The sequence below is a fragment of the Bos mutus genome, chromosome 5, assembly GCF_027580195.1.
Source record: "Bos mutus isolate GX-2022 chromosome 5, NWIPB_WYAK_1.1, whole genome shotgun sequence".
NCBI classification, from domain to species: Eukaryota; Metazoa; Chordata; class Mammalia; order Artiodactyla; family Bovidae; genus Bos; species Bos mutus.
The window spans coordinates 112,873,030-112,894,317 of record NC_091621.1 but is presented as its reverse complement, the minus strand read 5'-3'; the positions used below and the strand labels follow the sequence as shown (position 1 = coordinate 112,894,317).

General features: G+C 41.2%; 2 protein-coding genes across 3 annotated transcripts in view; one reads left to right on the top strand and one right to left on the bottom strand.

Annotated features, from left to right (window-relative positions):
* The window catches only part of KDM5A (lysine demethylase 5A), a 65,518-nt gene extending 52,631 nt beyond the window's left edge, over window positions 1-12,887 (bottom strand). The window contains exons 1-5 of the mRNA XM_005895180.3: window positions 12,180-12,887; window positions 9,671-9,748; window positions 8,566-8,688; window positions 2,738-2,908; window positions 656-790 (exon numbers count right to left, since the gene is read on the bottom strand). Of these exons, the coding sequence (XP_005895242.1) occupies window positions 656-790; window positions 2,738-2,908; window positions 8,566-8,688; window positions 9,671-9,748; window positions 12,180-12,344 (672 nt within the window). The 5' untranslated portion in view covers window positions 12,345-12,887. The remainder of the gene's footprint in view (window positions 1-655; window positions 791-2,737; window positions 2,909-8,565; window positions 8,689-9,670; window positions 9,749-12,179) is intronic.
* A 3,822-nt stretch (window positions 12,888-16,709) lies between these two features.
* The window catches only part of CCDC77 (coiled-coil domain containing 77), a 28,694-nt gene continuing 24,115 nt past the window's right edge, over window positions 16,710-21,288 (top strand). The window contains exons 1-3 of one of the 2 annotated variants that reach the window (XM_070371732.1): window positions 16,710-16,824; window positions 17,455-17,647; window positions 20,830-20,882. In XM_070371732.1, the coding sequence (XP_070227833.1) occupies window positions 20,845-20,882 (38 nt within the window). In that variant the 5' untranslated portion in view covers window positions 16,710-16,824; window positions 17,455-17,647; window positions 20,830-20,844. The remainder of the gene's footprint in view (window positions 16,825-17,454; window positions 17,648-20,829; window positions 20,883-21,288) is intronic. The other variant, XM_005895181.3, reaches the window with a different exon arrangement.

Below are 21,288 nucleotides of genomic sequence, written 5' to 3'. Positions count from 1 at the left end.
ATTTACTTTCTTACATAAGAAAAGTTTCAAGAGCCAGTTAAAAATAAACAAAATTTTTAATTCTCTCTAAATCGGCTTGCTGCCTTATCCCTGATCCAGGAACTAAGATTCCCCCCAAAACAAAAACAAAACGCAACTTGAAGGACCACAAAGAAATGGGAATATGAAAGTGGGTGAGGAGCAGACAAAAATAAATTATGGGCATTTTTTTTCTGATGCTTTCATTAGGCTTTAAAATTATTCTAGGTCACAAGAACACTATAGAAATTACACTGGAATGATTCAGACACAAGAAAATTATATTCTGGTTTTTAAAGGAAGGATGTGTGAAAAATAAAATCTCTCCTTCCTACTCTTCTCACAGTAACCATGAAAATAAAATGTACTAGAAATCATCAGCATGTCTATGAAATTGGCCCAGTATCCAGAATCACTCCAATTTGCCATTTCTGTCGAAGTTATTTAATATTAACAAAAAACTCTCTAAATCAAATTTTACAATTTCCTCCTTGAATATTCATCTCAAAAGTAAATTAAAAAATATGTCTTTCAAGCTTTAAAGAACAGTACGTGAATGACCTCCCCAAACCAGGCATGTGTTCTGCACAGTCAATGAGGTAAAAGTCCTGTCAAAATGGCCCACAGAAACTGATACCTGACACTTGACGCGTCTTGTTCTCTTCGGCAGAATGTTCATTCTTGTTCCCGGTTCTGGCGAAGTTTGGATGTCAGTGCTAAGAACCTCAGGCTCCACTTTTTCCTTAAGGTCTAAATTAGGCATTTGTACACCCTAAAGAATTGAGAGCACAGGAAGAGGGCAGATTCAGTGATAAGAAATCAGATTTGAGAATCAGGAGAAAAATAATAAATTTCTAATATATCCCTAAAACTATTAACACATGAAACCAGATGACAATTTTCCCGCCAAATTGATCTATAGATTCAAGGCAATCTCTATCAAAATCCTAGCAGGCTTTTGCCATAGAAATGGAGTAGATTCTAAAATTTATATGGAAGTGCAAAAATTTTGGAAAATTTGAAAAAAGAACCAAGCTGGAGGACTTATACTACTACCAAATATCTAAACTTACTATAAAGCTATGGTACTCAAGATAGCACAGTATTGTTGTTAGGATGAAACATACAGATCAAAGAACAAAATGGACTAGGAATAAACCTATATATTTATAGTCAACTGATTTTCAACAAAGGTGCCAAGGTTAATCACCTTGGTAAGGCAAATCACCTGGGCAAGGTAAATGGGAAAAAGGCCATCTTTTAAAGAAACGCTGCTGAACTATCAGATATTCCTATACCTCGACGCCCCCAAAACAAACTTTTAGCTTTACCTAAGACTATCACAAAAAATAATCCAAAATGGGTCACAGACCTAAACATAAAAACTAAAACTATAAAACTTCTAGATGAAAACAGACTTCTGGCCTTAGGTTAAGAGAAGATTTCTTAGATATGATAACAGCACAATCCATAAAAGAGGCAGAAAACCGAACCACAGACTAGAAGAATATACTTATATGAAATCATACATCTGATAAAGGACTTATATCCAGAATATTTAGCAAAATTTTATAACAAGTATAAGATGGCAAACAATCCAATAAAAAAAAGATTTGAGCAGACACTTCATCAAGATATACAAATGGCTAATACGCACATGAAAAGATGCACAACACCATTAGTCATTAGGGAAATAAAATTAAAACCACAATGAGATACCACTACACACTCACTAGAATGGCTGTAAGCAAAAAAACTGACAATACCAAGTGTTGGCAAAGATGTGGAGAAACTGGAAGCCTCTACATTACTGGTGGGAATGCAAGATGGTTCAGCCACTTTGGAAAACAGTTTGGCAGTTTCTTAAAAAGTTAAACACAAACTTACCGTATAACCCAGCAATTCCACTCCTAGGTATCTACCCAAGAGAAATGAAAACATATGTCCACACAAAGACTAGTACATGAATATTCATAGCATTATTCATAATAGCCATAAACTGGAAACATCGAAATGTCCATCAACTGATAAATGAATAAACAAATGTGGTATAACCATACAACAGAATATTATTCAGCCATAAAAATGAATGAAGTACTGATACTAAAATACAGATAAACCTTAAGAATCATTAGGCTCAGTGAAAGAAACCATACACAAAATCACACTGTATGAGTGCATCTATGTGAAATTTCTAGAAAAGGTAAAACTACAGAATCAGAAAGCAGATTAGGAGTTGTCCAGGTTTGAGGGTAGAAGCAAGAACCAACTATAAACAAACACAAATAAATCTTCTGGGCTAATGGAAGTGTCCTAAAACTGGATGGTGATGACAACTGCATAAATTTATAATTTATCACAGCTTACTGACTGTGTACCTACAATGGGTGAATTCTGTAGTATGTAAATTCTACCTCAATCAAGCCGTTAAAACAAAAAAAACGCGAATCCAAGTGGAGAAATTTTTTTTAAAAGCTTAAGCCTTGCATAAGTGTAAACATCTTATGTAAGTAAGAAGACATTCTTCACTCCCATTAGCCTTTACCTTGTAAACCATCAAAAACAGTTGTGATTTTTTAAACTTGCTCCCCCAAATTTTGGCACCTGGAGAAACCACACCAACTGCTAGCTAACCTGTTAGAATAAACAGTCTGAAGTGTGTTTCTATATCTGGCAGACACTGGATTTATTCACGCCTAAGAAAAGTGAAGCATCTCACCATAAGGCTGACCCCTGACTGGAAAAGCTCATAGGGGTAGAGAATTCTTTCATAATGTGACTTCAAAAGGGATCCAGTTCCTTTTCCTGGCAGATATCCCAAGCGGCTACCCACTTTAGACCATTTCTTCTCTTTGGTGACCATTTCAAAACCACCTTTGCTGGCGACAATCTGAAAAGAAAGTAAAAATTATTTAGGGAAAGAGGAAGATTCATGTATTTTGACTCGACATCTTGTGTGCTAAATGGAAAAAGTATTTTGGGCCTCGATTTTAGATTTGCTTTCAAGAAACATGTGACAAAGTTGAAACTCACTGATATTTAAAATATGAAAGAGAGACAATGATTTTGGAAGTTTTAAACACTATTGTTTGTTATTGTGCCTACCTTCAATGAACCAAGCATTCAAAAACATTCAATGAATTTATACATTTCACATAATGCACCATGGGAATTCTAAACACATGTATGTACTCTATATCCACAGGGAATTCAAAGTACAAATAAAAGTTAAGAACAGACCAAGTATAGTCATAAGAATATTACATAATACAAAATGAACATTAATACTGATACTAGAAAATAAAGCAACTTAAGAGAATTTTTAAAAACTGTCAAGCGAACAGTGGATTCAGATGATATTTTCAAAAAGAGGCCATCATTTTTAAAAAAGAGAGAAGTTTTACAAGAAAGATTATAAAGAAATGATAAAGAAAGTTCAACTGCAGTAGCTATAGCACAGCATAGGTATTAAGGTAGGAAGTGATGGGAGAAACTGGCCAATTTTTGCTGAATGCTCATATCAAATGAGGGTTTCCATGGCAGCTCAGCAGGTAAAGAATCCGCCTGACGTGGGAGACCTGGCTTTAATCCCTGGATTGGGAAGATCCCCTGGAGAAGGGAATGGCTACACATCCCAACATTCTGGCCTGGAGAATTCCATGGACTGTATAGTCCACAGGGTCACAAAGAGTCAGACACAAATGAGTGACTTTCACATCAAACCAGGAGCAGTACAGAACAGACCTGTACCAAGGCCTCCATCTTCCAGAAGCTGATATTGTACATCGCTCACACTTCTAAAATGTACGCAGTTTTCAGTTTCATTGATGAAAGAATAAAGAAGGCTGTGATGAAGGTATCTGAATTGAAAAAATTTTCCTCTTTGAGTGTACACTATCGTACTCTACGACACCAAACAGCTAAAAGAGAAAAACAATTACCATAGGATCCAGCAATTACACATATCTAGCAGTATACCCAAAAGAAACAGTACTCGCATACCAGTGTTCACAGGAGCATCACTCACACACAGACAGTACGTAGAAACAACCCAAATACCCATCAAGAGTTGAGCAGACAAACAAAATGTGGTAAAGACATGCATGGAATATTATTCAGCCGTAAAAATTAATGAAACTCTGATACATGTGACAACATGGATGAACTCTGAAAACACTATACAAACACAAGAAGATGAATATTGTGTGATCCCATTTAAATGAGATAACCCTACAGAAGCAAATTTGTAGAAAGAGGTTTCACCAGGTGCAAAAGGGTGGGGAAAGTTCTGGAAATGGATAGTAGCAATGGGCTGTACAACACTTTGAAAATACATAATGCCATAAAATTGTACACTTATAAATAGTCAATCATGTGCATTTTACCATTTTTTTCCAAAGACTAAGAGCATGGACTCTGGAGCCAGACTGCCCGAGTTCACACCTCAGCTCTGCTAACAGCTGTATGACCTTGGGTAAGTTACATAATTTGCATCTCGGATACCTATTATTAAAATAGTAATAATAGCAGTACCTCTACTTCATTATGAGGCTGCTGTGAAGCCAAATGAAATAAAACATGAAAAGCACCAGGATAAAGTAAGAGCTGTATTACAAATGTCTGTGTGAGGTGGCAAATTGGGGATGGAGGAGAGGTATACAGACTATAAGTAAGGATGCATTTTCTGCTCTCGTGCTTAGCCCTTTATTACAGCAAAGATGAAACCACAGGCCAGGCAAAATGCTTCTCTAGTGAAGTATCTGAAAGTATGGAAGAAATGAAGAAGTTCATGTCCACAAGAGTAAAACCCATCTCCAATTCTTTAGCTTTTTTTAAAATCATACCCTCAGAGAAGTTCTGTATGTTAATAGGAGTCAACCAGGGAAAAATTAAGTAGAGAAAAAACTTTGATTTCTCAAATTCTGTAGTGTAGAGGAAGACACACTAAGGGTGGTGTGGCCAGAGGGCTGTCTGGAAGCAAATGGGTGATGAGAAGGTCTTTTATTCACAGCTCCCAGGGTCTTTACACTGTCAGCTCTGTTGCAGGTGCTGGAGCTACAGCTGTGAATAAAATAAAGACCTCTGCCCTGCTGAAGCTTATATCCTAGTGGGAGACTAAATGTCAATTTTGAAATGACAAAGCCTGTGGAAAAAACCTTAGAGTAGTTTAAAAGCCTCCCCAGTAGGAGAATGAGGGTGAATTGAAGCATTAAACAGTCACAAACGCCTCATCATGAAGGCAAGAGGTGAGCAAAGACCTGAAGGAGGGGAAAGCAGTGACCCAAGCTGATACACTAGAAACAGCCAGAGTCAAGGCCCACGGGAGAAGCCTGCACACTGAGAAACAAGAACGAAACCAGTGAGGCTAAAGCAAGTGGGAGAAGCAGTACAGAGAGCAAACAGAAGCCTTCTCAATAACGTGTGTTCCCCAACACAATTACCACCATTGCATAACAATCTGCTCTGTATTCTAAGCACTTCCAGCTAAATTTCCATCAATAACGATAGAGCTCCATGGATCCAGTCATGCTTCTCACCCAGGTCTGCCGACTTCTGACAGCAGCATGATCAGGGTGTTGACAAGAGTAAGACAGAACTGACTCACAAAGAAATCAAAGCCACGACTCTGGCTTCATGTTCGCAATACTCCAACAATCTAAGCAGGCCTAATACTTAAAAGCACACAAAACCTAATACTTGCATTTCGACAGTTGAGAGATTCAGAGATTATCATGCATAATTTCATTTACTCCAAACATTTGCCATGCAAGGTATCACACCACTGTCATTAGAAAACATCACATGACCCCATGCCCTAAAGAGAGATACATGGCAAGCACTTAAATTGAACACAAAGAAAACAAACCTTTAATAAAACTTAACAAAAGAGTAATGTCAATCAAGGCCAAAATTTCAGTCCAATGAAAAACAAAGTCCAGTTAGCAGGGGACAATTTTAACAGACAAAAAGCAGCAGCAGTATTCAACTTAAAAGCTCCCTCTCAAAGCTTCACTAAAAAGTTGAGGGACAAAAAAGCATGCTCCCAAGAGGGCAAGAAGACCGAGGGAAAAGGAGATGTCTGAGTGACACTCTAGCAAGCAGAAACAACAAACAAAAAAGCCCCAAGCAATAGAAGAGAGCCAAAGAGCAGCAACATAGAACCTGGAAAGGCTTAAGAAATGGAAGCATCAGTATCTTTAAAATTAAAAAGAACAGTGTTGACTAAAAGCCTATATAAAAGCAGTCAGGCCTCCCCCAGTCAGCACAGCCAGGCAGCCATCCCTCTTCAATCCCAGCAGAAGACTAGAGATCTACTCTCAGCAGAGTCTGAAAGAAGGGACTCGAACCTAGGAAAGAAACAGATAAGTAAACTAGACAATCAGTCTAACAGTCTCATATCCAAATAATGGCAGTTTAAAAAGAGAAAAAAGATAAGTGGAAGAAATTAGCGAAGAATTAAACACAAGAAAAGTTACAAAAACTCAAGGATGGGAGTTCAGATTAGAAAGATTATCAAGTGCAATAAATATATGCAATGAAAATTAACACGTACCAGTGCATATCACTGAATTCTCAAAGTACTGAGAATAAAGATCAGACCTTGTATCTTAGAAAAAGTCACATACAAAGGAACAAGAATTAACATGGCATCATTCTTCTCAATAACAACACTAGAAGCTAGATTATGGAGTACAGCTTTCAAAATAAAATTTTGAAGTAAAACGATTGACAATTTAGACTGCTAAACCCACCAAACTACCAATGAAGTTTAAGAGTAGAACATTTCTAGACAAGCAAAAAATTTACATTTTGTTTACTTTCTTGCCATCAAACTAGCAGAAAACTAGCAGAAGAAATGTTTCACCAAATAGGAATAAACCCAGTAAAAGGAAGACTTAGAACAAGGAGAAAGGCAAATGGAATTCCCAGAATGATGACAGTGAAAGTTCTAAGCTGACCGCAGACCTTAAAAAAAAAACCACCAGTCTGGATTGGAGTAGCAAAGAGAACTCTAGAGGAGTAACTCCAAGAAGGAAATAAAACTGACAGGTTTTTTGCTGGATAAAACCATACTGAGAGATTTTATACTTCTGGAAAGATAGGAAAATAAATCTTTGATACTCAAAGAGAAAACTTACAAAATAAAAAAAGGCAACAGGACCATTAACTCCAAGGAAAATAAAAACTGGTTCAAGGAAACAATCATAGCATGCTATTAAGCACAAGCAGAAGTAAATTTATGCAGTCACAGCAATAATTAAAAAAAAAAAAAATTTAGGGCACTTGAAGTACATAAGGATTTAATTTTTATACCCACTGCCCATCTCTAATAGTAAAAAATCAGTATGCATATTCAAAACTAAAATAATAAAGAAACAGCATGATCACGTTATTTGGAAATATGGAGATCAAAATCAGAAACAGCTAAAAGAACTGAAAGTGGTCAGCTCTAAGGAGCGCTAACAGGAGTGGAGAGATGGAAAAGTGAGAATGTTAGTTTTTACTCTAAGCATTTTTAAAAAGTATTACTTTAACAAAAATCTCTTTTAAAAATGACTAGAATGTTCCTTGCTGCACTGATTATAAACTGTAATTGTTTATGTAAAATTCCACTGAATTATAGACATTCCAAGTAACACTTTTTACGATCAAAAATAATAACCAGTGAGAAAGACAAAGTGACTTAATCAAAACAGGAAACAATCACACTGATGAAGACTCAGCAGACTGAAAACCTGCTTCCCATTAAAAAACAGTGGGAATCAAAGTGTGTTAAAATCATGTCTAACGTAACACAAATTCAAGAGATGTTCATAAGCTGTGAGCCAAAGATGATTTTTTCCCCAAAGTAAAGGGCATACGGAACAACCTAAAAATATCAGAACTCTTGGTCTTCTGTGCAGTTTTCAGCCTGTGCCTCTTCTAGAAAGTAATATGTCCTGTTAATGAGACATTCACCCAGGGACAGAGGGCAGAGCAATGGTCACCTTTGGGGAGAAGTACTGACTGGGAGGGAGAGGAAGGAGCTAAAGGAGTGCTGTGAACACTCGCTGTCTTGATCGGGGTGGTGCTGACACGAGTATATATACACTCTTCTAGAAAGATCAACCCAGCTGGACATTTAGGACTTGTGCATCACACTTTACCTCAAGCCTCAATTTAAAAGAAAATGTTCACGTGGTGAGAAGCAGCAATCTCACTATGATATTTAAGGAAGAAAAGTATTATAAACTACAAGACAACTACAAATCAAAAATGTCTGCCTTTCAGCTTTAAATCTCAGATTTATAAGCATTATCAAAGGTTAGCAGGAAGAGATGTCCATGCGACCTTAAAGATGAAATTCCAATAAACTCCAGGACAATCAAACTTAACTTATCACAAGAGATTTGCTAATTAAGACGTACTTCATAAGCAGTAGCCCCTCCTCTATGGTCAATCAAATCCCACCTAGAAAGCAATGTTTTCCATCAAGTATATCTGAAATTCTAATTTCACAAATTTTCTAGCCTCTGTTCTAGTATCTTAACCAACTACAAGCCTCACCTTGCTCAAAGCATACAGATCCAGGATTTTTCTCTCCACCACAGGGATCTTGAGAGTAGATCCCTGAAGTTCCCAAAATTTTGCTAGTTGATCCAAGAAGTCCAATCTCACTCTGGTCATCGCCTAAGATTAACAAAATAGAAAAGTCAAAAATAGGAACTAAGTTATGATTGAAAAAATGAGTTTTACTTAACAAAGGTATTCATCTCTCAAAAGAAATTCAGACTTTTCATCACTGCTTAAATAAACCTTATAAGTTAAAAAAAAAAAAGAAGCAAACTTTACTAAGTCAAAAAAGTTAATTTATGTGAAAAGTTCTTATCTAAACAAAGCAATTTTTTGTAAAAGTTAACTTTAAGCTAATCAGAAAATTTAACAAATCAAATTATTCTGTTTCTAAGCATTCTATGCCTGACATTTCATCTGTAGATAATATGCACACTTCAGGGACACCAACTCTCTACCTCACTGACATTAAGACTCTTCATCAAGTATCTTAATATAAGAAACTTAAGAAAAACAATAGGTATTAAAATAAAAAAAAAATCAATGTTTTATGAGCATCATAGGAAAAAAACAAACAGCATAACACATTAAGCCTTAACGATCTTTAAGATCTCTCTTTTGTATTCTAGAACAGTTTTTATCCACATTGAAGCATCCTTTGAAAATCTAGCAAGCAAAAGGAACAACTATTTAAACAAATTTCAAACTGGAAAGTTAAGACAGATCAGGAGTATTTAAAGAAAGATCTCAATAAATCAATCGAGTCCTAGAAAAGTTCTGTCAGAGGGGGGAAAAAAACCCCTCCGAAACTAGGTTTTAATAGAATAATTTTTAAAAATATTTCCCAAAAGACTACAGGATAGAGAATCTTCCAACACTAACAACAACAAAAAAGTTTAGCAGAATAATAAGCACCGAAGAAAGCAGATAGTTCCCCATAATCCCAGTTAAGTAGAAAAAACTTTAACTGTTATAAACAACTTTTTTAAAAATCAGAAGCTTCCTTCCATTCAGGCACGATTCACATTAACTCTGAGCCTCAGTTCATGAGTTTCTCAAAGGTCTCCACCTGAAGTCCTGACATGAAGAAATCACTCACCTCAAGCTCATTCAGGCGCTGGACTCTGGGAGTAAAACGGAAGCTTTTGACTTCACATGCAAATGGAGGCTGCCAATCCTAAATAGGGGGGAAAAAAATTCTTCACTACATTGGTTAATCAGCAAGGAATTCATTCTCTTAATTTATGGGATGAGTTGCCACAAATCATGATGACAACACACCAACTTACTAGTCTTCACTAGTGAGAAGAACATTTTTTAGATAATTTATTACTGTCTCCAATTACTTACCTCTAACATTATAATACTAAAATTATCTTATCTATTTCCTCCTCAAATCTCCCACTCTCATTATTTATACTGCACAATTACGCTTTTCCCAATTACTCAACTGGAATGCAATCAGCTCATCTCAATACAGCATCGAATAATCATCCAAGTTTATCAAATTAAAAACAAAATAGAATTTGAAATAAATGAAAAGAGTAAAATTAAAGACCAAAAGATAACGTTTTAAAAGTACTTATATAATATGGACAATGTGTTTTTTCATTCATGTGGAATGTGACACAGCACTTTAAAGTCTACGTTACATAAATGTTCTCTTCAAAGCCCAGCTTCTGGGCAACCAAATTTTTTTAAAAAAATGGAAATTGAAAAAAAAAGTAAGCAAACCCACAAAACAAGGACAATTTCCAGATTGGAGACGTGGTATAACTGAAATGAGATAGCACATTTCAAGTAGAGTTCTAGAGACCAAAGTTTGACTTGGTCTAAATAATACTAAATCTACTTTAAAATGTGAAAAGAAGTTTTTAAAAAATTATCTTAAATTATCTTGGAAACTAAAGAAATCCACCAATACTGAAATTAAATTCTGCTAGTAAACATTTATTTTCAGTAATAATAACGTGACACAAAGGTATATTATTTCAATTTTTTTAAGTAACAAAAAGTAGTCAATTTTTTTTAACCAAGAGGAACCTTGAATAGAATTTCTAATTCATTAAGACAACAGAGTAAATGAACATATGGTTCAAGAAAAGCTTCAGTGCTTAAGGGTTTGAGGTAATCAAGAAAAACAAAGGATTAAGTGAAAATAAATTTTTCATAAAAGTGAAGTTCTGGGAGGATGGCAATACACATACCATCATTCATCACAGCAGTTGTTAATCCTTTGCTTGCGAGTGATGGTCAATCTTAACCAAACTGAGCACAAGAGAAGTAGCTTGTCTGGGTTTTAGAATCAAACTGAGTGATCCAGATAGAAAAATTTACTTTGCCCAAGATCACACATCTGATAAGTTATTTAACTTATCCAGACTCGCCTCATCTGTAAAATGAGACCTTAGGAGGGCTTCAAAGGCTATTAAACAAAAAAAATCTGTAAGTGCTATGTTAGCTGCTCCTCCTCCTCCCTCTCAGCTAACCTCTTTTTATTCACTGCGCTGTATGCTTCTGTGGCAGAAAAAGCCGAAGCTTTTTAAAATACAACATGCAAAAGGGCAAAATTTTAATTACTAGGAGACAAAACTAAAAGCAAGGTATCACTTTAAGAAGCACTCGGGCATAGACATTCAGGAGCACTGAGAGTACTTGCTAGAAATGCAAATTCTAGAACTTCCATATCCAGAAAGTGGTTCTAGACTGGGAATGGGGCCTAGAGATCTGCATTTTAACAAACATTCGGGTGCCCCTGAGGCAAGTGGACCAGAAACACCAGTTGGAAAGCACTGGACCTAACTGGCAGAGGGGAAAAAAAAAAAAAACAAACCTTCTGACCTTGACCAAATCCTCAACCTCTTGGGGCACTGAGCCCCACAAAACAAGGCACAGTATCAGCTTTCCTCACCGGAAGGACTGAGGACCGTAACCAACCTATGGGCAAAACCCAGCTATCTGCCAACAGTTGCGACTCTATATCGTTTAAGATTTCAACGTTTTCTTCCACCTCCGTTATGGACCAATTCTTCCTAAACCTCCGAATTTTTACAATAAACGCTGCGCCTTCTCTTCCTCGGGGAAGACTTTTTTCATTGCAGCAGTAATCAGTCTGGGGTTCTTGTTTGGTGACACCACCCCAAGAGCTTAAGAGCTCAGATTACCACTTAGGAAAGAAACCTTAGCCTAAGATGAGGTCGGCGAACATTTAATCAATTAAGCGTCAACAGGGCTGGGAGAAAGCAGCAGCCGTCGGAACCACAGCTTTTCCCATCGTACAGAAACGAGTGTACAATACACACACACACCCGCGGGTCGGGCTGTCGCGTCACAACACTTCCATCACCTTACAGGCCAAGGAAAGGCCGAAAGCCTTTGTTACCCTTGCCCACAACCCAAGACGGGAAGGCGAGTATCAGTTCCCAAGTTCTGGGCGGAGGGGCCCCGGGGACATCCCTCTCTCGCCTTCGGACCAGCCGACATTAAAACCCCAAAGAAACCAAAACGGAAACAGAGAAACAGCGTCCAGGTGTCGAGAGACCAGGGCGAGCGAACATGAAAGCACAGCGGACCGGAAGGCCGCGCTGAGGCGGTCGGGACTCCGGTACCTTGGGAGGTCGGATTTTGCAGATGCCGGTTTTCTCCGCCATGGGCCGGATGCGGCCAATGAAGCTGAGCGGATCTGTGAACTCCTCCCAGCTGGGCTCAAACACCGGGCACTCCGGGGGCGGCACGAACTCCGCCGCGTAGCCCCCCGGCCCCACGCCCGCCATGGCGGTACCGGGGTCCGCGGGGCGGGGGAGAAGAGCTGGGCTGGGGCCCTGCCGGTTGCGCTCACGTCCCCTGACAGGGGCCGAAGCTCATCTTCTCGGGAGAGACCCGCTCCACACTCGCAGACCGACCCCGCTTCCTCTGGCGTTTGTTATTGTTTTCTTCAGAATTTTTTCCCCTCTCTCCGGTCGACGCTCGCCGGAAGTCAGCGTGCGGCCAAATCCCTCCGCCGCCAGAAAACAAGATTCCTCCGCAACGACGCTCTCCTGAGCGACCTTCCTTCCCCTTCCCTCTCCCGGTAGCTCGGATCGCTTCTGAGTTCCCTGTGTGTCGAAGTTCCGCGCTGTCCACGACTCCCGGCGGCAGAGCCCCGCGGCCCCTCCTACTGGGCGGTAGGGGAGCGGCTGGCCTCACGGGGCGCTCTTCCGGCGCGGAGGACGCGTAATGAGCCGGGGGCAGAGGTTCTGCTTCCGGCAAGCTGAGCTGGGCCCTTCTTTGTGTACGTACGGACCGGAACACAAGCTGCCTATCTTCGCCCGGCTGCCTGTTTCAACTTCCGTGTCCGCCTGTTTCTAAATAACTACGCTTTCCAGCGTCTGTTTTTTTTTTTTGGTCCTTTCATTGTTACTGTCCCTTTCTCATCCCACTCGGCCACTTTTAATCCGCCCCATCTCCATGGCAACAGTTTCAGGCTCAGCAATCCCAGCACATCTCTCACCGGCCGGCCCTCGCCACCATCCAGGAATTGATTTTCGTCCACAGAGAAACAATGGCTGTTGACTTTGCTTTTCCAACCATTGACAACCCCCACAGCTTCTCAACAGCAATCGCTCTCTGGCAGCCATGCGCCGTAAGCCTTTCTCAGTTTTCTGTAACAGCTACGCCAGCTGTTCCGGCCCTGCTTTTCAAACATTCTATGCAAGAGTCCATCTCCACTTCCTGCAAGTTGTGGAGAGTGACGCAGGAAGGACTAAAGAAGAAACCGTGAAAGGACAATTCTTGTTTCTATTGGAAGGAAGACTGACTTCCCAGGGCTTGTTCTCATGCTCCTCGAGCAATCTCAACTTCCCCCACGGACTAAATTACCAGCTATGACTCTCAAATCTGTACTTCCAGCCTGGATTCCTCTCCTAGGCTACAAGTCAATATATCTATCTACCTACCAGACAACTCCACTCTGGTAAACCATGAACTCGTAGTTCCCCACTGGGTTTTTTTTTCAGTATTTCCAGTTTCCATGGATGACTTCATTCATCTACTCATTTGACCTGAGCCAGAAATCTAGAAATAATCCTTAACTCCTCCTCCCTCACTACGCACAATCTGATGTGGAGTTTGCGAGAGAGGGATGGATTGAGAATGACCCTGGGGCATTTGAATGGATGGTAACGCATTGACCTATAGCTAGAATGTAAGAAGCAGAGCACTGTTTAACTGTAGGGGCCACGCGCGGGGCGGGGAGAGAAATGTTACACGTGGGTTCATGCATTCAGCAAGTTACTGAGCATCTGCTTGGGGCGATCTTCTAAATGCTCAATCTATGGACAATGAACAACAAAGCAAAGTATGCCCCCTCACAGAGCACTTACATTCTGACGGTGGAGGGAAACAAAATCATGAGTACTAGCAAATACACTATTCTCAGTGGCCATAAGCCTTAAAAAGTAGTGAAGGGAGAGTGTGAAAGGGTGTTAAGTGGGGATAGGGTGACCAGAGAAGGGCTCAAGGCTGATGACATCTGAATAGAAGCTGTGTTATATATAATGACAACTTGCTACCTCAATATCAAAGGGTAGGAGTTACTTCCAATTAAGGAGATGATATTTGCATTGGCCTTGGTAAGAATTTTATGGGTGAGGGTTCATGGAAAGGGTGAATTCAGATTTTTTTTTTTTAAGTGTGAGCCAAAGCTGCAAAGTGCATGCTGCATTTAGGGAAAAAATGGTTATTTATTGTAATAGAGATAGGTGGGGTCAGATTATGGCAAAGTTTAAATGCCCTGTTACTATATGGATTTCATCCTCTACTCTGGGGAGTCACCAGAAGTTAGGAGCAGGAGTACTGAGACAGTCTGGGCCCTGGGTCCCTTTTCTGCAGTGTTTGCACCTGGACAAGTCTCCTGGGCAACAGAAGAGGAAGAAACCACAAGAGACTAAAAATTACTGGTGCATGCAGCAGATGGGGCAAATTATGAATAAGATAAAGACCAAAACCCAACTGCCATGATCCCTGGACACAGCACCACCAAGGAGTTGGGGGACCACCTAAGCCACCCCTCTGGCCCAACCACCCCTACCCTCACTCTATTTAAAGGACCCACTGGGTGGGTGGGCAGGGGTGGCTTTGAGAGTGAGCCCCAATAAAGCCTTGCTGAAATTTCTCTTCTGGACCCTTTTCAATTTCTATTGACTAAAGGGTCCAGGAACTCATGTAGGTAACAGTATGACCTGTCGAGAGTATGCTTAAAAAAAAAAAAAACCTTTTATAGAACAGATTGTAAAAGGTGGGGGGGAAATCTTTAGGCAAAAATGCCAGTTAGAAATCTATGGAAATAGTCCAAGCTAAAGATAATGCAACATGGAATGGAAATAAATAGTAAGATATAAATTTGAAAGCCAGTAGTATGACAAGATCACCATGATTTTTTTTTTTTTAATGCGGGAGCCAAAGTGAAAGTCGCTCAGTCGTGTCCAACTTTGTGACCCCATGGCCTATACAGTCCATGGAATTCTCCAGACTAGAATACTGGAATGGGTAGCCTTTCCCTTCTGGAGTATTCTGGAGTATATTACTGGAGTATTCCTTTCTCCAGGGGATCTTCCTAACCCAGGGATCGAACCCAGGTCTCCCACATTAGCAGGCAGATTCTTTACCAGCTGAGCCACAAGGGAAGCCCAAGAATACTGGAATGGGTAGCCTATCCCTTCAGCAGATCTTCCCCACCCAGAAATGGAACTGGGGTCTCCTGCATTGCAGGTGGATTCTTTACCAGCTGAGCTACCTGGGAAGCCCCAGGTGCCAAAAGAGAGATAAAAATACTGAGCTAAGATGTCTGGAAAATCTTAACTGTAACTAACAGAAAATCAAAAAAGAGGTGGAAAAGCAGATCTAGAAGATGGCAAATTCCTTTTAGACATGCTTATGTGTCAGACCAGTGAAGAGTCCCAGCTTTTCCTTAGCAGTAGTGTTACCAACCAGGGTCCTTGGACTCTAATCAATATAAATTGAGGCCAGGTAAGAAATTCAGGCGGAGAAAGCAATGACACCCCACTCCAATACTCTTGCCTGGAAAATCCCATGGACGGAGGAGCCTGGTGGGCTGTAGTCCATGGGGTCACTAAGAGTTGGACACAACTGAGCGACTTCACTTTCACTTTTCACTTTCATGCACTGGAGAAGGAAATGGCAACCCACTCTGGTGTTCTTGCCTGGAGAATCCCCGGGAACGGGGGAGCCGGGTGGGCTGCCCTCTGTGGGGTTGCACAGAGTTGGACACGACTGAAGTGACTTAGCAGCAGCAGCAGCAAGAAATTCAGGCAAGGCTTTATTGGGACTCATTCTGCAGCAGGAGGGAGTGAAAACAAGTTAACGGGTGCCCTGGCTTGCCTCTGGGCCAAAGGGGTGGCTTATGTGGTCTGTCTGCCACATTAATGGTTCTGTGTGCAAGCAGCAGTTGGGTTTTGGCCTTTTTGTTTCTAACTGTTCATGATTTTCCACAACCCCGCATGCACAGTTATTTTTATTCCCTTATAGTTTCTTTATATTCTGTTGCTGGAGGAGTCATTTATCAAGGTGCAAGCACTGCAGTAAAGGGTCCCCCGTCCCAGCCCATCCCCAAAGCTGTAGCCCTGAGACTAAAGTGCCTTTCCCCCTACTTCTTGCTCTTCTGCAAAGATGAAACCACAATTGGCTTTTGAACAAACTATATGATTTAAGGAAGTTTCTCACACCTCTTAGGAAAAGGAGGTAGTGCCTGCTACCTGATAAAAAGCCCTTTCATATACATATTCTTCTGACTGTACAAACTGATCCAGCAAGTCCTGTCTTGGCTCTAGGCCACCAGATCATTGAAGGAGAAACTATAATATCTTAGACTCTTCACCTCCTTAGAGATAAATTCGTATATCACAACTCATAATAATCCTGTGATTATTTACTGCATTCATGAAAACAAGCCTAAACTGGGAGACCTAAACTGCGCCAGGTCTAGCACGACTGACCCCAAACACCACAACCCGGTACCTCCTTCACCAGGAGTGCTGTGTGCAGAGGTGAAACTATATTTCCCAGTAACCTCTGCGGGGCAAGGAACGCGAGGGAGGGCGGGAAGGGGCGGGCCTTTGTATGAACAGCTTTCCTAATGGTGCGCAATCCAGAGGCTGTGTAAGCCAGTGGGCGATTGGCCGGGCTCGCGCCCGCCGCGCCGCCCCTCGGTTTGAGTGTTTTTCTGTTGGGCTCATGGCGTCTGCAGCTCCAGGCAGGGTGAGTAGAGTTCCGGGTTCCAGGAGTGGGAGGTCAGAGAAGGGGTCTGGGAAAGAAAAGAGGGACTGTGCCCGGGGCGGGGGTACTAACTGTGTGAGCAGTGCGGAGGGAAGGGGTGGGAGCCTGAGAGGGCTCGTCGGGAGGCCCGGGCCGTAACGGACAGTTAGCATCTTTATGGGGAGGATAGGCGGCACGGGAGGATGGGGGCTCTGGTCTCCGGGGGATCAAAACAGGACGAAATGGAGAAAGGAGTACGGAATGTAAGCTCCTGGGGTTCCCTCATCGTCCCCGCCGGGCTCAGCCTCACGTTCCTCATTTGTGAAGTTGAGGGATGAGATCCTTCACAGAGTTGTGGGGTTAAAGTAATAAATGTCCAAGTGCCAAACAGATTTTAGTTGTAAGTAGACAAGCTATGGAAAATGTAAACCTTATAAAGATATCATAGGAATGGGTAGAAGCTGGCTGAAACACTGTAATTTGTGTTATAAACAAGGGAAGGGCCAAGTTCTTTCAGGAGACAGGACGATGCTCCCATCTGCAGGTAGAACACACGGTCGTGGGAGAGGTGGGAGCCCCAGAGAACTCTATTCCGTCCCCTCTTAGAGAATGACAAATGCGCTTCCTCTGCAGCTAGTTCGTTTTGGATGGAGTGACTCAGGGAAGAGATGGAGGAGGTGGCACTTGAGTTTATCGTGTGCAGATTGGATTTCATTGATTGAGATTATGAGTGGAGGGAACTATGGACCAGCTGAAGGGAAGCTCCTGAACAAAGACATGGACGCCGGAGTACATTAGGGGAGTGGAGGAAAACAAGGCAGGAGAGGTAGGTTTGGGCCGTACATTTAAAAGCCGTGAGGCTTAGGCAGAGTTTGATTTAGAGCATTAGACTATGAGAAACACCGATGAATCTTAACTTAGTCGGGTGAGGGGTTGAGTAGAACAGTTAAGTCATTGTAGTAGGTTAGGTAAGAAGACATGGAGGATCCCTAAATAACACCTGTCGTTGTCAGAAGAGGGTCAAGAGAAGGAGTAGTGAAATGATTAAACTTTCAAATCCAGGTTACTTGAAAGATGTTGAATTGGTAACTGAAATAGTAAAGTCAGAAGGAGCATGTTTGGGTGACAAAGATGATGTATTTGGTTTGGGAGGCATTAGCTTTAAGATGTTAAAAAATATGTGGCTTGAATGATTTTTTTTTTTTTTAATATTAAGGAGTTTCATTGGTCAGTTATGACCACACTTCTGGGTTCATGACCCAGGAGTGAGCTGTTTCATTCTGATTTTTTCTTTTTTTAAGTTAAACATTTCAAGCTCCAATGGGACACATATAGATGAAAATATGTTACATAATTGGAAATTCAAGTCAGGAGATTGAAAGATCTCATTTATTCATTCTAGAAGTCATTGTAAGTTATTCTTTGCCAGGTCGTGTTTTAGATGATACAGGTAATCATCAAAAAGAAGTGGGAATAATGTTCCCAAAGAAATGGAGAGAGGAAGTAGTAAAGAGAGTTGAACACAAAACCTTTTGAACCAAGGGAATAAAATTTTCAGTGAAAATAGTAATTGTCTGCATTTATTGAGTGCTTAAATGTGCTGGACATGTGCTCTGCTCTTTTATTCCTTTAATCCTTACACCAGCCTGTGACATATATGCTATCATTATCCCCATTTTCTAATGAGTAACTGAAGTTTAAAGAGGTTAAGTAAAAACTTCCTCAAGGCCACACAGCTAACTGGGGACAGAACTTTGGCTCAAACCCAAGTCTGCTTGATTTCAGAGCCTGTGCTCTCAACCACAAAACAATATTTTAAAAGAGGTTAACGTTGTCAGGCACGCAATCAAAGCACTTGTTGAATGGAGAAGGATGGAAGCAAAAGAACAGTTGGACTTATGAATGTGGATGTCTGCTGATGAAGAAGGGCAACTTCAGTGCAGATGTAGTAGCAGAAGTGAGGTTATAAAGCTAAATGAGACATAAGTGTAGACAACTTTTTGTAGGTGTACACTAGGTCAGGAAGGAGGAAGGAAGAGAGGGAGGTGAGAGGTTGCAGGTTGTTAGAAGTTCTTAGAAAGTTCCACTTACTCTTCACTGATTTGAGGACAGTGGCATTTCAGATGCCATCCAGATACATAGACAGGAATGGAGTGCTGCAACATAGAAGAGCCTTAAAAACATCAGGCGAAATAAAAGAAGTCAGTCAGAAAGACTACATACCATATGATTCCACGGGCATGCAAGTCCAGAACAGGAACCTCTGTGGAGACAGGAAGTAGATTGGTGCTTGCTTAGGGCTGCAGTGGAGTGGAATGTAGGGGAGATCTGGAGGTTACCTGGGTTTCTTCTTGAAGTGCTGAAGATGTTCTAAAGCTGCTGATGGTGATGGTTGCATGTGTCTGTGACTCTACTAAGCTCATTGAGCTGTATGTTGAAATGAATGAATTGTTTGGAATGTGGATCATACCTCCTGAGAGGGCAGGTTTGGTGGTGGGAGGTCTGTGTTGGGGGGCTCAGTGTGGGGCATGTTAAGCTTGAGTAGACCTGCTCAGGCAGAAGTGCATGAGTCTTTTGAGGGCGCTCAGGACTGGAGGCTGCATTTGAGAACTGCTGGTGTGTTCCTGGTATTTAAAGCCACAAGGCTGCATGAGGTCACCAAGGCAGTAAGGATGAGCTGAGAACTAGAAGTGACTGAAGATCAGTGGCCAGTGAGGAGAGAGGGAAATGAGGAGCATGTGGTGTCCTGGAGGCCACGTGCAGGAAAGCTCAAGGAGGTGGGGGGAGGAGCGGGGAGAACACGGGGTTGTGAGCAGGAAAATGGCACCTGGAATTAACCAAAGTGGTGTGTGCTTTCACTCCTTGTCACAGAATTGCTCCCCAGGGACTGAAGATTGTAGGCAGACATTTACCAAGCAGAAGAGCACTGGGATAGACTGTTAGGTCACCTCTCGCCTGCTCACAGTCACAGTGGAGTGACAGCAGGCTTGAAGAGAAAGCTTTCCCCAAAGCCAGGTTTACGAAGAACCCCTCCCATGCCCCATCTCCGCATCTTCCCTTCTCCCCCTCTCTCTCCTTCACATAACATGGTATTCCCTCTTTGACAGTGAAGTTTATCTTCCTGAAAATTTCTGTGACAAGATTGATCTGTGTAGAAAGATGGTACCGACAGTCCTACATGCAGGACAGCAAAGGAGCCACAGACATAAAGAACAGACTTTTGGGCTCCGTGGGAGAAGGGGAGGATGGGATGATTTGAGAGAATAATTGAGACATATATATTGCCATATGTAAAATAGATGACCTGTGTGAGTTCCATGTGTGAAGCAGGGCACCCAAAGCCAGTGCTCTGGGACAACCTAGAGGGATGGGGTAGGGAGGGAGGTGAGAGGGGGGTTCAGGATTGGGGGGACACATGTAGACCTATGGCCGATTCATGTTGATGTATGGCAGAAACCATCCCAATATTGTAATTATCCAATTAAAGTAAGAAATGTGATCTGTATTATCAATTGAAATGGAAATTGTGCACGAGCTTTTTAAAGATAAAACAATAGATGCAGCACACCAAATACAGATAACATCAGTGCCTTTGTATTTAACTTAAATTTAGCATGTTGAGTCCTTGGCCTGAATTTCCACTTAATTTCTCTTGGTTATTAGAAAGTTTTCTGTATCTCCCTCTGCTATTATTTCACGGAAAGAATTGTCAATTTGTTTTGCATGTAAATTCATTGCAGAAAACTTTCATATGAGGGCTTTTCTTTTGTGTGCTTGCCATTGAAATGTTAAATGTCAGTCTGATTGTATTTAAAAACAATGATGAGGAAGAATGTCTGAAAAAAAAAAAAAGAATGTCTGAATAAAATCCCGTGATCTGGAGCTGCCCAAATAATACTGCATTCTAAAACGGCACATTCTGATGATGCTGGGTGGACCGGTCTGCGCATCCTATCCTGTTTTTCCTGTTCCTGACCCCTCGTTCTGGATCTTTTGTGTATTCGACAGGTGTGAAAGGACAGCATGAACTTTACCCCGACGCAGTCCCCTGTCTGCAGAAAGTAAGACATTTGCTTATTTTTGAGTTGTTGAAATAAAGAGCCTAGACTTCTGGCACCTGAGTGCCCACTGGCTTAGGAACTAGAAGGGTTTTGGAAGAGAATTTCCCAACTCTGGATTTGAACTATGTTAGCCCTCACTTCTCTATTCTTGTTATGCGGAATTTAGATTAAAAACTAGGACATAGTAAATGTTAATACCAGAATCCAGGCAGTTTGAGTGAGCCTCGATTATAGGGGAAACAACCAACAGACAAAAACAGGAGACTGGACTCTGGCTCTCAGTCAGCCTGCATGACACCTCCTCTTCATCACCCTCCTTGTCATCAACACACTCCTGTTTGTAGAACTTCAGAAATACCTTTTAGTTAGGTTATCCATTAACCTATTTCCCAGAGGTATCAGAAGG